The sequence below is a fragment of the Chaetodon auriga genome, chromosome 21, assembly GCF_051107435.1.
Source record: "Chaetodon auriga isolate fChaAug3 chromosome 21, fChaAug3.hap1, whole genome shotgun sequence".
Lineage (NCBI taxonomy): Eukaryota > Metazoa > Chordata > Actinopteri > Chaetodontiformes > Chaetodontidae > Chaetodon > Chaetodon auriga.
The window spans coordinates 12,430,957-12,448,654 of NC_135094.1; the positions used below are offsets into that span (position 1 = coordinate 12,430,957).

General features: G+C 42.0%; 2 protein-coding genes across 2 annotated transcripts; both read left to right on the plus strand.

The window, feature by feature from the left end:
• The first annotated feature begins 21 nt into the window (after positions 1–21).
• Positions 22–10,416, plus strand: pign (phosphatidylinositol glycan anchor biosynthesis, class N). The gene is made up of 29 exons (XM_076721428.1): positions 22–402; positions 803–1,054; positions 1,146–1,267; positions 1,355–1,453; positions 1,661–1,767; positions 2,064–2,188; positions 2,368–2,498; positions 2,589–2,708; positions 2,904–2,944; positions 3,050–3,109; positions 3,217–3,309; positions 3,569–3,624; positions 3,937–4,015; positions 4,300–4,482; positions 4,630–4,769; positions 5,167–5,266; positions 5,379–5,471; positions 5,960–6,051; positions 6,691–6,796; positions 6,893–7,001; positions 7,106–7,208; positions 7,326–7,428; positions 7,896–7,982; positions 8,111–8,166; positions 8,479–8,554; positions 8,668–8,741; positions 8,953–8,995; positions 9,143–9,195; positions 9,329–10,416. The coding sequence occupies exons 2-29, from the start codon at positions 828–830 to the stop codon at positions 9,450–9,452; spliced, it is 2,802 nt and encodes a 933-aa protein (XP_076577543.1). The 5' UTR covers positions 22–402; positions 803–827; the 3' UTR covers positions 9,453–10,416.
• Positions 10,417–11,550: 1,134 nt separating this feature from the next.
• On the plus strand, positions 11,551–14,594 carry gpr141 (G protein-coupled receptor 141). Its single transcript, XM_076761673.1, has 2 exons — positions 11,551–11,989; positions 12,521–14,594. Exon 2 carries the CDS (start codon positions 12,521–12,523, stop codon positions 13,466–13,468), a length of 948 nt encoding a protein of 315 aa, XP_076617788.1. The 5' UTR covers positions 11,551–11,989; the 3' UTR covers positions 13,469–14,594.
• The last annotated feature ends 3,104 nt before the right edge of the window (positions 14,595–17,698 follow it).

Below are 17,698 nucleotides of genomic sequence, written 5' to 3' on the forward strand. Positions count from 1 at the left end.
CATTCAATTAAAAAGCGTTTTAAAACGGGAACATTTTGCAGGAACGCTCGGCGAGGAATACATGTTTTAACTACAGTACCCATAATTCAGCCGCAAAGAACTCACGTCAACGTAACACGTCAAAGCCACAACAAGGAAATGGACGCTCGTAGTACCTGAATTTCTTGTACTAATCTTCTTAGACAGAAGAGCTGTGGGTTTTGAAAAGGAAGCACTGAAAGATTATGGTTGATCTTGTTTCGTACGATAAAGTCGTCATCTGTCGGGTTCTCTGGATACATACTTGGTCATCTGAAACGGAAGCTAAATCAGGTTAATGGGTGAAATAGCAGTAGACAGTGCTGCACTCCCATTCATTCGTCAATGAGGCCCCGTTTTAATTTCCACTGACGTTTCGCACAGGTAAGACTGTTTGCACGGCCTAAAGGTGCCGGTGATTTCTAAGTCCCTCTCTTGTCATCAAGTTTCACTGACTGCTAGTCTGCTGAGGCTGAAATGTACTGAACTAACCATCAATCAAAGTCATTATTTCTGCACATTGGTTAATGGCATATGGTGGTAGAAGGATTAACCCTGCTCTTGAGCTGTCTTTGCTTGCCACATACTTTGGCTTAACCTGTCTATTTCACACTAAACCTTTCTAACACCTCCTCTATTTGAACTAACCAATTAACCCTGAATGTAAAGTCAGACCATTAGACTGAGAAACTTAATGTTGGTCCATATTGTCTTCATTTCTGTGTGTTCTTCTTGCACACACATCAAATCTTCCCTTCTCCATCCTCCCCTGGTTGTCCTGCAGACCCAGCTCAGTGTTGACACTCAAGATGAGGATGATCACCTTCTTCCTGATTGGACTGACAGTCCACGTGGTCTTCTTCCTCTCCATCTTTGACATCTACTTCACATCTCCCCTGGTCCATGGCATGACACCCCAGGTGACACCACTGGCACCCCCTGCCTCCAGACTGGTGTTAGTGGTGGGCGATGGTCTCAGGGCAGACAGTCTCTTCTCACTCCTGCAGAACGGCTCATCCAGGGCGCCATACCTGAGGTTGGGAAACATGCAGAATAGTGTAGCTCATGTTTTGCTCATAAGTGCTGAGTAACTGCTGTCTATGTCTGTGTGTGTTTCCCAATATCAGGAGTGTGATCGAGGAGAGGGGCACCTGGGGCGTGTCACACACACGCGTGCCCACTGAGTCTCGTCCCGGTCATGTTGCTCTCATCGCTGGCTTCTATGAGGATGTTAGCGCTGTCGCTAAAGGTAGGTGTGGATCTGTGCACGTCAGGCGGCTGCTGTTTGTGACCGCAAGTGCATTGACCTCAAGATTGCATGTGTGTGTGTGTTCAGGGTGGAAGGAGAATCCTGTAGAGTTTGACTCTGTGTTTAATGAGAGCAGACACACCTGGTGCTGGGGCAGCCCTGATATTCTGCCCATGTTTGCCAAAGGTACACAAGAACACACATACGCACACACACACACTCACACACACAACACAGCCAGAAGCACTAACTTACCCAATATGAAAGCAAAAGGTCACAGATTTCTTTCTGTGCTTAAATAACACAAGTTTAATAACATCACCTTTTTATCATGACCTTTTTTTTCTCTTCTTCACTGCTGTGAAACTGTCATTCATGCTGTGGTTCTTCCAGGTGCCAGTGGAGACCACGTGCATACGCACACATACCCAGCAGAAGAGGAGGACTTTGCCTCCACAGACGCCTCCAGGCTGGACAGCTGGGTGTTCACTCAAGTCAAAGTATGGTAGTGGAATTCCTAATGATAATGATGAGTAGTTAGTTCGTGATAAGTACTAACTACTGATAAAGCCATAGCCAATATTTGCTTGCGTAAAGCTCATATTTTCCACTTTCATGTTCAGTGTCACTTCATGAAGGAGGTTTTTGCCGTTGGATAGTGTTGCAGTGGGATAGCTTTATTGGAAAACAGGGGTTTAAGGACAGTAGTATCAGACTCCTTTGGTACTGTGACTGAGGATTTGCACATTGCTACCTTGAATAAATCCAACTCTGTTTATTTTTCTCTCTGTACTAGTCATTCTTTCAGTCAGCCAAGTCTAACTCCAGTCTGAGGGCCGGTCTGCTCGAGGATAAGGTCGTGCTCTTCCTGCACCTGCTGGGCATCGACACAAACGGACATGCTCACAGACCAATGTCACAGTAAGAGACATCATGCCTTCTTGTTGTTTTGCTATTTATGTTACAGCCCTGATTCCCAAAAAGTTTTACCTCATCAACTTCATTCATTCCACGTAGCATAAAGTGAAATGAGCACATTCTTCTAAAGCAGCATTAACTTGACCAGTGCTATCCTCATCCTGTATTTTGCGTTTTTCTAGGGAATACCAGGACAATATTGGTCTAGTAGACTCTGGTGTAGCTGAGCTGGTGTCTACAGTTGAAGACTTCTTTGGTCACGATGGCAGAACGGCCTATGTGTTCACCTCTGATCATGGCATGACAAACTGGGGTGAGCCTCGTGTTTGTTTGGAGTCTTTTATATCATCTGTTGATGTTTGTGTTTTTCTGCACGTTTGCATGTTTCTGTTCATGTCTCCAGGTTCACACGGTGCAGGCCATCCGTCTGAGACCCTCACCCCTTTAGTGGTGTGGGGAGCCGGAGTTCAAAGAGCCCACAGAGTGACTGAACCCCAGCCGTACAATGATGGGTACCTGCAAGGTGCTGTGCTCACTTAAATGTGTGTCAAGAAAGTTTTTTAGCTTCAGTTTGACAATTAGTTTTATTATTATTCGGTGAAATTTTGCATTCTATTTGAATTAAAGCATGAGTGTTCTCTGTCTTTCATTTTACACTATTCTGAATGTTTTATCTGCTCTACATTGTTCTGATTTTCCTCTTTACGATTTCTCTCAGAGTGGAAACTGGAGCACCTTCGTAGAGTTGACGTCAATCAGGCAAGGCTCATGGCCACAGCGCTTTATTACCACTAAATATAAAATACACATTACAAACAGAACAGAAGAACAAGTATTAAAACTGATTTTGATTGTTTTTTGCAGGCAGACATTGCTACGCTCATGGCATCTCTCATTGGTGTGCCCATTCCTGTCAACTCTGTTGTAAGTCCAGAGATAAACTAAAGACAAAGGACATATTCTAGTTATTTTTATCTTGTCATATCTAAGTGTTCACTGTGTTAACTTTACATGTATTTGTCCCTTTTCAGGGCGTGTTACCTCTTCTCTACCTAAACAACAGTGACCAGTTCAAAGCAGAGAGCATGTATACTAATGCTATTCAAGTACTGGAGCAGTTCAAGGTACGAAAGCATTCAGCTCAGCTATTACTGACACGCTGATCATTAGTATGTTACAACAGACAATAAAACAATCTTTATATAATAGCTCAACTTGGTAAATATGCACTTATTATTTGTAATAAATTACACTAATATGTTGGTATTAAACAGCATGTTATCACAGAAGTTCTAAGTTCATTGAAGCTCATACTGCACTTGTCTTGTCATACAGTAATTCAGTTACATAACTCTATGATGACTGAACGATATGTTTCCATAGATGAAAATGATGCAGAAAAAGGAGACAACCTTGTCCTTTCTCTTCACCCCATACCAGTAAGTACAGTCGGTGAGCCAATGACTGGTAATAACTGTGATGTGAATTGATAATTCTTTGCTGTGTGTTCATTAAAAAATGCTGAATTCACATCATGTCAGTGCAAGTAAGAACGATACCCAGGTGACAGTTACTGATGCATTCTATTGCCGGCATTCGCAAATGTATGAAGCAGGCCGATGCATTGTTTATACTATCGCGGTTGTGTCAGTATGCAAACAAATGAAGCACACTTTATTTGGTCAAAGACCGCATTTAAATGCAATTTCACGCTCTCTGTCTTTATTGCTGTGTCTCTCCGTTTCCCCCAGACTACTGACTGAGTCAAAACAAGCAGAATTCATCCACAAGGCCAGAATACTGATTCAGCTGGAGAAGTACGAGGATGCTGTGAGTACTCGGATTAAGATAGTCGGCAGCTTAGGGGTAACTCGAAGTCATACAAGTGAATTAAAGCTTTGGATTCATTCTGGGTGTTTAAATAGATCAAGATGGTGTTTCAATACATGATGTACATAATGAACCATGCAGGGACCAATGTAGCAGCAAACTGGAGTATAAAATGTTGTCTAATAGATGGTTAATCACAGGTGTGTCTGACTTAATCATCTTTCCGCTTTCTCCTGGACATGTTTTCCTTCCCTTTCACTTCCTCCTCGTCTGTCTCTTGTCAGATCACTCTCTGCCAGTCTCTCATATCCCATGCTCTGGAGGGTCTGGTCTACTACCACACATACGACCGGTTCTTCCTGGGTTGCAGTGTGGTGCTGGGGTTTGTAGGCTGGACCTCATATGTCATCCTGGTCATACTGAAGACTCATGCCAGCCTCAACAGACATCCCAGTCTCCTCGAACAGGTCAGAGCATACACTATCATCCCTCTTTCTTGGCCTCTAAAGATTCTTTCCACCACAACAAGTTAATGAAACTGGAATTTCTTGTTAAGTTGCATGTTTGGTATTGCTCCTGTGTGTGTGTGTGTGTGTGTGTGTGTGTGCGTGCAGATTCCCAGCCATACCCTGGCGAGGCTGTGCATGTGTGTGACAGCGGTGATCACCGTGTTCCTGCTTATCCAAAGGAGCCCCATTACCTACTATATTTACTGCCTGTTGCCTGTCCCTGTGTGGTACTCTGTCCTCAAAGAGTGAGTAACACACACATTCGAGAAATCGTAAAGTGGATAAAAACATTTATTACAGTCCAGTTAAGAAACGTGTAGAGTTCCCTGCATGCTGTTCTCAGAGAGCGGCGGAGCAAACGCCACACAGACACAGCGCGTCAGCAAATATGAGAACACATCAATGGAGATCTCCACTATCAATGAATGTAGTGGTTTTTAATTGGATGTAATTTACCCCTCCGTACTGGTCCATGTGGAGCACAGCTGCAGTGAGGTGTTAATTAGATCTTTTGAAGTGGCGTTGTGATCTGTTCATGTTTCTCCTCTGTAAATGGATAAAAGGATAGTCTTTGCAGTTTTCTATCTTTTTTTTCTCATCTTTTATCCCAGGAAGAATAAGCTCTTTAATGATCAATTTTAGGTCGGGGACCCTCAAAGATCTGATTCGCTCAGCTCCCTCTCTGCCACTGTGGAAATGTTTTGGCTATTTTGTGCTGGTGGCGTTTGGGATCGAGCTTCTGGTAGGTGTCTTTAATGCACATGTTTATTTCTGCTTCAGCTGCCCTCCACATACAGAACATTAATAATTGTTCACAATGCACAGGGCTGACAGTTTACCTTTGCTGCCCCCAGGTGGTGAGTTTCTTCCATCGCGCCATGCTGACTGTGGGCCTGGCCGTCCTCTCCCTCTGGCCCTTCCTGACGGGACTTCTGGGCAAGGCCAAGGTATCAGCGTCACAGATTATGGTTCCTGTAGTCAGATTACACCAGGAAAAGTGTGAACATTTTTATTCCTACACTTGTAAAGGTTATGGAAACCAATAGATATGATAGAATATGAATAATCAAATAGAAATCATTTCTATTTATCCACTAAGTTTTTAAACTTTTTTTTTATTGATGATTATACCTGTTTAATGCTTCTTAGATTTCCATTACCAAATGTTACTATAAGATCTGACATATCACATATTCTGTTACATACAGTCCTCTGTCCTGATAGTACTGAGTCTACAGTTATTACAGCAATATAAAGAAAATGATTACGTTAAATATTGGTGGATTGTTGTGTAAAAAGGACATATTTTGTGTACCCTGACTGCAGCTTTTGCACTTCTTTATCATCAGTCTACTGTCAGGTAAATACCTAGTTTGTTAAATTATCAGTTCACCCACAGAATCTAACTAAATGAACCCTCTGTCTCTCTGTGCAGTTCCGCTCAGTGAGCTGGTTTCTGGGCTGTATTTGTTTGGCTGCTTTCCCCCTGATGCCTGTCGTGGGTAGAGAACCTAACATACATCTGGTGTGAGTGCTTCCTCTATTTGCTTACATTTATCAGACACTTTACCACAGTGTCGCATTACGAGAAAAACTCAAAAGCCAGATTCAAGTCGGTCAGTTACAAAGAATTTTTTTTTTCTCTATACTAAGAAATGTCCAACATCACCACTGAGCGGTGAAATTGCTTTTCTTAAAATCATTTATGGATGAGTCAAATGGTCAGAATCAATATCACAACATTAATACAAATGTTTTTCCTATATAGTACACACAGTTATATCAATTTAAGCCAGATCACATGTACGTAGAATAGAGTCAGAATGAACTGGGTTGCATCGTTTTGCAGTACATTACAACAACAACTTATTGGTCAGCTTTTAATTCCTCTTTAATGTGAAGCATGTTCTGAAACGATGAAAGAATATGACCACATCGTCACGATGAATTGAAACAGCTGATATGTAAAAGTGTAGTTCACCTTTAACTAACTGGCCAAAAAGCCTCCTGATTTGACTTTTTAAATCTGGTTAGAAATGTGATTCATTTCAAATACGCTGCTGATCAATAGCAGCATCTTTCCTCCAACATACACGTGCATAAAGAAGCTGTGTGCCTGGAACATTTCTGCGCTAATAAGGTAACATATGATGTTTGTTTGCTCAGTACCTGCGCCGGTCTCCTCACTCTCTTCACCTCAGCCTGTTACCTGTGGTCATCACGACAGAGAGCGCCACTGCACCTTAGTGACAGACAGCAGTTTGTCACCCAGGTAACTACGGCGCACGTCATGTTGTGGGTGTGTGTGCGATCGTGTCTGTGCCTGTGCGTTTTCTAAAAATACACTCTGACCTGTCAAACTCAACAGATGCTTCATGTGGCAGTGTGTGCGTACGTGCCATCCCTCACTCACTCCAGCCTGCAGCAGAAACAGGGCCTCCCACTTCTTAACCAGATCATCAGCTGGGTCACATTAGGTAGGCGGGTGAGCACAGGACACGTCCATGTTCAACACCCTAGAGTTTCCTGTGGAGACTCTGATCACATTAATATATCACTTCTTCTTCTTCTTCTTCTTCAGCGTCTTCTATGCTGGTTCCATTGTTGAGCTCTACGCGTCTTTTCCACCGCCTCCTCAGCATCTTCCTCTCTCTCAGCGCCACATACCTGCTGCTCAGCACCGGGTAAGACCAAATATCACACGCACACATCACACAGCTGCACTAGCACGTCAGATCATGTCCTACGCAGAGTTTCATCGCCGCTGCGACGCATGTGCATCCAATGTGTGTGTCACCCAGGTCAGAGGCCTTGTTCCCCCCTGTGTTATCTTGGTTGATGTTTGTGTGGATCAACATTGAACAGGAAGCTATGCTCGCTCAGGGCGTCTCTGGCAGGCAAGAGGTGAGACCATTAAGTGTTACGTTGCTAAACTTATATTTGGCAGAGCAGCACATAAGATGCAAAGTTCAAAAGTCAGACAGGTATGTGTCTGTTTATTGCCGTTTAGACTTGTATCAAATTGAAATCACATCTATATTTTCACATATTTGTATAGATTTTATGTAAATATAGATTCTTCTTATCTGGTCTGAAGTGTTAAAAGTGATAAAATGAACCTAATATTCGCTCCTTAAAAATGCCATTTCTCTAAGCAAACAAAGAGGGAAATGATGATGATAACAGTGTGTAATCTGTGAAGCAGGTTTATGTAAAGCTCTACTTGATGTACACAAGATCTCACTGATCATTATCATGTGTTTGGGTGGGCCTGTGCATGTGTGTGAATGGGTGTATGCACACGTGTATGGGCATGCTTATGTGTGTGTGTGTGTGTGTGTGTGTGTGTGTTGTGTGTGTGTTTTCTCCAGCTCTCCACTATTGACTTCTCTGCAAACATCGACATCACCAAGATCCGACAGCTGAAGTTGGATGACATCAGAAGATCTTATTTTTTTGTATCCGTGTGAGAACAGAGTTAAAGCACACAGACCCCTTGAAGTTTAAATATGTGTCTAATTACAAATAATGCGCTGATTCGTTTAACACCTTCTCCAGTCTTTCCTTGACTAAACGTTTTCTTCAGGTGTTTTTTATAATAACAGCTTTCTTCGGCACAGGCAACATAGCTTCCATTAACAGGTATGTACCTCTTCGTATGTGTGTGTGATTGCTTGCGTGTAAATGGAAGGAAGTTGAGTTTGTGGTGTGGGTTAGGGTAGCTGCCAGGGTGGGGGTGTATGTGGCTGTCTGAGGTTCAGCCTGAGTGAAGCGAATGTCTGTCTCATATGAGTCTCATTGATGTGTGCCGAAATGTGCCATTTGAATACAGGACGGAATAAATGATCCTTGAAGCTGTGTACAGTAACACAGACGACTGTCTGTCCTGCACGCCTTTGTAACTTCATGCGAAGTTGTTTACAGTGCCTCCACTTCCTCTTCCTTTTTGTCCAGTTTTGACCCTGCGTCTGTGTATTGTTTCCTCACTGTCTTCAACCCCTTCATCATGGGAGGGCTCATGATGTGGAAGGTACCATGTTTTAAACAAAACATAGAATAGACAAAAAATAGACATACTCAATGAACTGTAATTCTCTGGGCCTCTTGATTAAATCCAGGATGTCCTGTCCTTTGTCCTTCTAGGTTATCATTCCATTCATAATTGTAATGTGTGCATTTGAGACCATCCAAGTTGCGACACAGCTCTCATCAAGAAGGTAACACCTCGCCTCCAAATGAGAGCAAATGCATCAGCTCAGTCACAGACTTTTAACACTGACTTCTCTGGTGGTTGTGGTGCTGAGGTCTGTGATTGCCGTACATAGACCTGCTAACAGAAAGATGCATTTTATCTTATATTATGCACAGTTTTAAGTATGCTCAAAATAACTGTCTCAAATAACTGAATTATGCGTTCTACTTTTCCAGCTTGTTCCTCATCGTCCTGGTCATCTCCGACCTGATGGCTCTGGTAAGACACTCCTTGTTCGTTTGAAAGGTTCTGGCTAAGTGTTGGGTTAAAGACGTGATGTGATGTTTCTCACCTAAGTTTTCGTGTTAGGCGGACTGGCTGTGAACCTCACATGATGAATTTTTAACCCGCTCTTTGTCTCCTCAGCACTTTTTCTTCCTGGTGCAGGACTACGGCAGCTGGTTAGACATTGGCACCAGGTAGGCTAACTGGGAAACACATTACTAATTAATAACCTGACTCATACACCCACTGTCACTCCTCCTTCCCTCTGTTTCTTATTTGCACACCGTGCACATAAATGCATTGAACCTGTCTCTTTGTCTCTTGCAGCATTAGCCATTACGTGATAGTGATGTCGATGACCATCTTCCTGATGTTGCTCAGTTTAGTCACACATATCTTCACCTCACAAAGACTCATTCTGTGGAGGAGACCCAAGATGCACTTCCCCTAGATGAACTTGTGGCTGTGTGTGCAGGCGCGCATTCTAGTTAAACCAAATGTTTAATATTTATTTGACTTTTTTTTTAGGTACTTTTTATATAGCATTTGCCTTATTTAAAGGGAGTTTGATATGGGATAGAGGATATTGTTTTAGCACTCAGTTTACTGTATAGCACTGTGCAAAACTCTCACACCACTTGGCTAATACGTTTTGAGTTCTGGAACCCAGCGAACTTCAGCTTACCTTAGATAACTACTTCAGGTTTACATTCATAGTAGAAAATGCAGTGTTCTTCTTCTCAGCAGCGGTCAGTTGCTGTTGTTGTAGTAATACATTTTTACAGTAATCAATACCCAATTCCCTCAGTGATAAACACTGAGCCTGTAGAATAATGGCGTTAGTAGGACATTTTTCAGAGTGGCCCGAGACTTTTGCAGAGTACTGTTTGCACTGTATTGTTTTGTACACCACGTCTCTGTTTCAATGGCATTGTGTTTGTATTAATCATTGATGAATTGACTGTTTGACTGTGAATTATGCCTTTGCCGAGGGCACCGACTTGTGACCCACCAAAGAATGGAAACTTTATGACTCGTTAAGTATGTAACACTATTTCCTGTGGAGCTGCTTCAAACATATCTTCGTTTAGGAGGAGAAGGGGTGCTATTTTAATTTATTGTGACTATGAATATACAAATAAAACTGAGGGAGTGCAGTGGAAACAGGGACTTGGATGTTGCACCACAGCAACCATTAACAGACTTAAACCAGTGCAGTTGTTGTGCTCTGTTTGTTCATCAGGGTAACCGTAGGCATGGCCCTCACTAGACCTTGAGTACCCAGTGGCCAGCACTAGGATTGTGGTTGCATTTGGAAAGTCCTTGGTAAATGTCTGTAACTAAGAGTGTTGCCATGTGCTGCTATGGTTAGTATTCTCTGAGCAAAGAGAACAAAATAAAAAAAATAACCTGTTCTGATGTGTGGCATTGTTTTCCCAACAGATCAACCCATAGGGCATTTCTATGGGTAATGTTTGCTGCCTGTACTGACTAAACTCACATATATGCGTTCTTAAACTATTACCAATAGCTTAAGAAAATGGTGTCACCTTGCTCTGTGGTCAGGGAGATTACAGGGGGTTTTCCTCTTCTTCCCTGTGTCGGGAAATGCACTGAGCTGTTTACAGTCATAAACAATATGTCACTAAGTTTTCAGCTCTCTCGCAGGCCTTTGGGTCTCCCTTCACTTGCTAGCTGGAGTTGAAGTATTTGCCTTAGATTAAATTTAGCGCTTGCTGAGATGTTCATGGGAGATTAACACGTGTCAACATCACAGCTAGCAGTACCACATCCTCTCTCACTTCTCCTCTTTTGAATTAGCTAATACTTTGACCAGATAGTACAACACAGACGACAGACTGCAGGATTTATCACTCATCTCGATGCAGCGTTTTAAGAGTAGAATTTAAGCAAGACTGCATCAGAATCTGAGATGTGAGATGTTCCTAGCAACTCAACACGAGACAAGTAGGACTTCCTCAGAGTTGATTTTTGTTTTAGATATGTAGACTTTTTTTTTTTTTTTTTTAAATAGTAAGGTTTATGCTTGCACGACTGAAGTTAGTTACATGAGATCCAAACAACTCACATGACAAGAGATGTAAAGACAAAAAGCTGTACTTCTTGTTTGGATCTCAAGTTAAAATGCAGAAGAAGGTGCAGGTGTTGGCAGTGTGTCTACATCTATCAAATCTCCATTTTTTAATTTTATTTTCTTGGATGCAGATGCTGTCATCCACCCCAGAAAATGCTTGTTAAACTTAAATAAGGTGCTTCTTCTGCCCTAACACTGAAGGCTCTTCATGTTTTTAGCTTTTGCTCCAAACCAAAGGCAGAATTTGCTTTATGGTGCTGTTCAGTCCTCTTGTAATATAATGGGACAATGTGAAAGGTCATCTGTACTGGCAAGCAAAAGCCTAAAGACATTATATGCACATGTACACTCATGCACCAAACTTCTTTCACTTCACTTTCTTCTTATCAGCGGTTCAATAAGGCAGCCTCCCTATGCGCAGTTCATCTTATTCTAACGGTCTTAAGTGTACATTGCAGAAATGAAATATAGGCGTATATAGAGGAAGGACCAGAAGGAGGAAGCAACTGGCTCTGTGGTTGTGCTAATGTGTATGTGTGCAATCACCTCCTGTTTCTGACAGAGCACAAATGCACACGCAACCCCAACAATATGCAAAACTGGATACCAGTTTCTGACAAGACACACACAGACACGGTTCATTTTCATAACCTTAACTTCCACACAAAGTTGCCACACAGTCGCGTACATATACAGCATGTGCGCACATGCATCCATGCAGAAACGGAGACACACACATTCTTGTCTCGGGCTCAGAGCTTTTCCCGTGCGGGTCTACAGAGTGTGGAAACTGAACAATTGCTTGCTGGAGATAATGTGATGTAATGTAGAGGGCTCACACATCCTTGACTGCACAAGAGCACTCGGCAGCCACTTCTTCTTTGAACCAAAAGGTATGTAAGTCTACTGCTAAACTCACTGGTTTTGACTTTATCATCACTCATGATGCAGTTTTCATTGAAACATTGCTCTCTTGTTAATAATTGAACTGCCAACAATATCCTTATTTTTAAACTTTAGAGTTTTCAAATGCTTTCACTTTAACTTGTTTTACATGTTTCTGTTTCCTGTTAAACTGATAACATGTCAACAAAACTTGTAACTTGAAGATTTGCAAGACAGCACGTCAGTTTAGAATTAAACTCTGGTCTTAATCTGGGTTATGTGAACAAATATGAGCAACACATTGTATCAGTAAAAGTCGGTGAATGTAAAGTGGTCCCTCAAAAATACGATCAATCAGACATTTTTTCCTGACATATATTTTCTATTTCTGTCTTTGCTACTCATGCTTTTAACAGTCAAGTTTATTTTACTTTTCTGTACCTCCAGCACTGTCTCTAATTCCTCAGCTAGCTCTGTCCATTTCTCCCCTTTTCTCTCTGATGTGCATCTCATATCTGTGTGATCTTTCTTTATTTAAGATGACTTCCACGGTAACCCAAGACACACAATCCACGGCCATGAGCTACATGATGACCACGAGCTCCTTACTCAGAACCTCAAAGCCACCAGATGATAACAAAAATACTGAAGAGTACCACACAGTCCTCCTGGCCATCTACTCCGTGGTTCTGCTCAGCGGTACCATCAGCCTGAGCCTGATGATGCACATCATGAAGTCCAGCACGACATCCATCACCTCCATCGCCGTACTCAACCTCATCTTCGCCCACTTCATCTTCCTTCTGACTGTCCCCTTCAGGATTTACTACTACGCGACAAACCACTGGAGCCTGGGCCTCGGGTGGTGTAAAGTGGTCAGCGGCATGATCCACATCCACATGTACATGTCTTTTGTCTTCTATGTGATCATCCTCATCACGCGCCTGATGACGTTCTACCACAAAACTGCGTGGGTGGCCTCCTTCCAGAGGATTCATGCACTCCTGCTCAGTGCTGTAGTGTGGATGGTGGTGCTGGTCATGGTCCCTTGCATTATCTATTTCTCCTATGGCATAACCAAAGAGGAAAAGAGCTTGAACAATAGCACCACTTGCTTCAAGTTTGGCAAAAACATAGAGTCTGCTGCCAAGGTGTTCAACTACATCATAAGTACGCTGATCATAGTGGTGGCCACGGGGCTGACAGCCCTCCAGGCCAATGTCCTGAGGGTGTTATACAGGAAGGATCGCCGGAGATGCACCTCTCAGCAAGACTTCGGGGCTCAGCTGAAGAGTCTGTTCTTCGCTCTCATCATGGTGGTGTGCTTCATCCCCTACCACCTGTTCAGGCTGAATTACTTGGAGCACATTGAACTGCAGAATGTCAACGAGGTGTTTTTGAGTTTGACCACTTTCAACTGTTTGGACATGCTCACCTTCCTGGGGAGGAGAACCTGCTCCATGTGCTTTCCGGGAAAGGCTAGTTGAAAATTGTTGATATGATGCGTGTGAGGGAGTCAACAGAAATTTTACTTTGCTACTGCCTTGTGAATTTTTTTAATAAGTATGTGCATCTCCACAGAAGCTGATAATAGGATATAGCAATTATTCAAAAGCACATAAGAACAAGTATCAGAACAGATTAGACTGAATTAATATAGATAAAACATGAACCAAAAAGACAATTGTAGAAACATATAGACACAGCCGAAAGAGCTACATCCAGGTGCTTACTGTGCATCTGAGTGCAAGAGCTGAACACCATCAGGATACATGAGGTGAGAGGTCCTACATGGCACTCCTACAAAAGGGGATTAAGTTAAAAAGACAGGGTGGGGTGGGTCATCTTCCTTGCTTTGTGTTTGATGCATGTAGGGAGGACACAGAAGGAAGGTCACATGCTGTTATCTATGCAAGGAACTGCACAAACCCACTCAACTGTGTAAATGTGAACGTTGCTCATGCAGCCACTTTGAATCTTCTCAGCTGGGACAGAAAACAAAGCATCTGATGTGTTTTTTCATCGTATTTTATTTTTAAATGAGGGTGCCAGGAAACTTTAAAGTGCAGGGGTGGTTGAGCTGAGGTACAAAATCAGATAGACCAAAGCTCTTATCTAAGCTCTGTCAGCTTGTCACCATGTTTTGCTTTATTGACCTGTTGCTATGCGACTCATTAAGCTTCTAAATATGTAAACATATATATATATATAATTGGAATTTTTTGCCATTATTAGATAGTTGAAAGTGCAGGCCAGAGGTGAACCTTGGATGTTAATGTTATGTGGTACTTATGTTAACCGGCAGGTTACTGGGACACCAGTAATCTACTGATCAAAATATTGAGAGAATTTGATATTACTGGAAACTGTCCTTTGCTTTTGACTCAAAATGAATGAACTCTTGCCATCTGCTGGTCTTTTTATATACTACACAAGCTTCAAACTTGAAATTTGTAATGCTGGATTATGCCATTGGTGTGACAGTTCCCACATTTTTCACCCCAAATGTGACTTAATGTGGAAGACGTGTGAGTGGAAAAGAAAAATAAATGTATTTCATTGTATTTGCTAACACTTAACTGCTGTGTACATAGCTGTAGTGTTCAGCTCCACGGCTGGGAAGAGAAATAAATGTCTAAAATCGTTACTTTTTCACCATTATTTTGTGAAACATTACCTCACCCCTATTGGATCTCTTACCTTCTGCCCTCAGAGGTGGTGTTAGAGGCCCTGGCTGACATACACACAAGCACACAAACACACACACACACCTGGTGATCCTTTTCCTTTTGGTTTTTATGGCGCTGGGTTACTGTTTAACATCCCCACCCTACTTTGAGTTTGTTTAGTAAATCGATCTAATGACAGGGCTATGGTGGCGCCATCCAATGTGTCGCTGCACGAATTATAGGCTGCTCAGCTCTCCAACCTTCCCTTTTAATGTTGTCGAACACCTTTAGCATTTACCCTTTCTTAGTGCCACTCAGACTAATGTTGCACTGAGGGGCTGCTCACTGCCGGAGTACGAAGGTACAACTGGATAAATGCACATCCCAGGCAGAAACAGAAACACAGGTAAGTCAAACTCCACCTGCGAAGTATTCTGTAAATGATATGCAAAATATCCACATTGGCTGTGAGAATTAGAAGCCATGTTGTCGCTTTTGTGGAGGAAATTAAGCTTACCTTTAGCAGTTTCTCAAGGAAGTTTGGTAACATGTTCTGCTAAATCACGTGGTTCTGTAGTTCACACACACACACACACACACACACACACACACACACACACACACACACACACACACACACACACGCTTCAGCTGCTACTGTATGTCCTGTAACCAGAGTTGTTGTACTTTTGAATAGTGGGATATATACAGTATGTGGGTATCTCTGTGTGCCAGAACATCTGTTGCATTTTGTCCAGTGTGTTTAATCGCAGTGTTCTCACCTCCCTGTCCGCAGACAGCATTTTGTGAAAGCAGATAAGATAGACTCACTTTGTCACGCATGCTGTGCTGTAAAGATCATGTGATAACCCGTATCATCTGGATAAGGACATAATCTGTAAAAAGATCAGTGTTAGAGAGCAACGTGTTGCTAGCAGGAAGACAGTAATAAAGTTGCATTGTGTTTTTTCTCCTCTGATGCGCTTACCTGTGTGATACTATGGCTGAAGGTAAAACATTGGATATGCATGAGAGGGACTCAACGACGGAAGAAGTTACACAATATAATTCAATTTCAAACAACTTAAGAACAGCCCTAAAGCCAACTTTGTGAAGGTTTCAATGGTGAAGTTTTGTCAGATGAGCTGCTGCTGCGTTGTTGTATCGGAGTGCCTTAAATTGTGCGGGTGATTGGGTTCGCCCTGTGTATACCGCTTAAAGTCTAAAGACACATTTCTCACATTTCTCTCTTGAGGAATCATTTGTCACAAAAAAAGCTTTTTCTCTATTTTCAAGTGTGAATGTTATTGACCAAACCAGCCTTCAGACTCTTCAGTTGGTGGTGATATTAGCAGGAGTGTGAACGTCCTCTGGGGCCGTGCAGCTACAGGAAAGATGTTGGGAAATTTTGCTCGGCCTGCATCTAGCTCTAAGATTTAAGGAAGCTGCGTTCTGACGTGTCATTGAACTGTTAAACCGATTCTTTAATTCACATGTTTCTTTTAATTTGCATGAATCCAACTTCCTAGCAGTAATGTAAGAACAGAACAACCTGGCATGGCATAAAAAGCAAATATGCAGTGAATGATGTCAAAATAAACACAGATCTTTCCGGAGAGTTTTCAGAGTGAATAATATTTAACTGAACCATGTATTCTCTTTTACTATTGCTCAGGTATCAGGAAGTAGCGGTTTACTAGAGTCAGTTGGCTGGCTGATCGGCATCTGCGGCTATTAAAACCTCTGAGCTAAATAGAAGCGACAGCATTATGGCCAGTTCACACAGAGATAGCCTCTTAGCACTGGGTTTTATGGCTTCAAATAGCTTTTGGTTGCCTGGCAGACACGAGGTTTCTGAATCATGTCCTGCTTGGTTTTCAGCTGAAGAAGTCAAATTGGCTTTTATTATTTTTAGTATTGTTATGAATGGGTAATTCATATGTTTTTATCTACTTTCTTCCCCCAATTATATTCAGATATAGAATTAAAAAAATGCTAAGCCTCTACAGTATTGATCTGTTTGGAAAATAAAACCATTTTAATCATTTGATTTCATTTCATCCCACAATATGTTCAATAAGCAGTTCACTGCTACTACTAACATAAGTGCTGGCTCTCCATCTCCAGGTTATTCACCAAATATTCTCTTTTACAGTAAGCTAAGGTGAAGTTTACAGTAAAACTGGTTAGTTTAAACCCAAACATATCTAACATCAAATTAAACATAAGTTTAATACGTTCTGACAAAACTAAATGTATACTATTCTCTAGGTCACATAAGAGCATCTCAGCCCATTGCTCATATTGAAACCCATCAGGGTTCTGAAATTAAAACTGTATAGAGGCAAATTATGTTTCTCTTCTGTTAGTTTTAAGACAATTGTACAATCTTCAATTCTGTGTGTGCTTGATTATTGCGTTATTGTATTATATGCATGCTTCTCCCTCCACTTTAAAGCCTCTCGACTCGTCTATCTCAGTGCACTGCGCTTCATCAAAGGTGAGACATTTCTCACTCAGCATCTCACATGATAAGGTGTGATGGTCCTCTTTAACAAACAGAAGGAAGCAGCACTGCGTGTGTTTATTTCTATTTCTCTGCTGCTACCTAGTTACCTCTGCTCTCTAGCTGTATTTAAATACAGGAGTTACAATGTCAGAGCTCACAGGATATTTTAACAGCAGCTGCATCTCTTGTCCCCCACTGAACTTGGCAAAAGTTCATCAGTCCTATGCTACATTACTCTCCTGTTCACCAATACTTATAGAGTAAAAATGATTTCAACCTTCAAAGAAAACTGCATTTATGAACCTGTTTACAAGCCTCAAAGCACGACTCCCACTGTCTTTGTGGCTATCACAGGATAGCCTGTGTGAAGCTACCCACACTACAGACACTGCCCCCACTACACATGTAGTATATATAGCCACACTTTACCCCTTCTGGCTTGATAGATTCAAGGCAGGTTTACACTTTCTGTTCCCAGTTTAATGCAGTGAATACACTCATGCTACAGTGCTCTGTGTCAGCCCTTTTGTGCGTTAGAT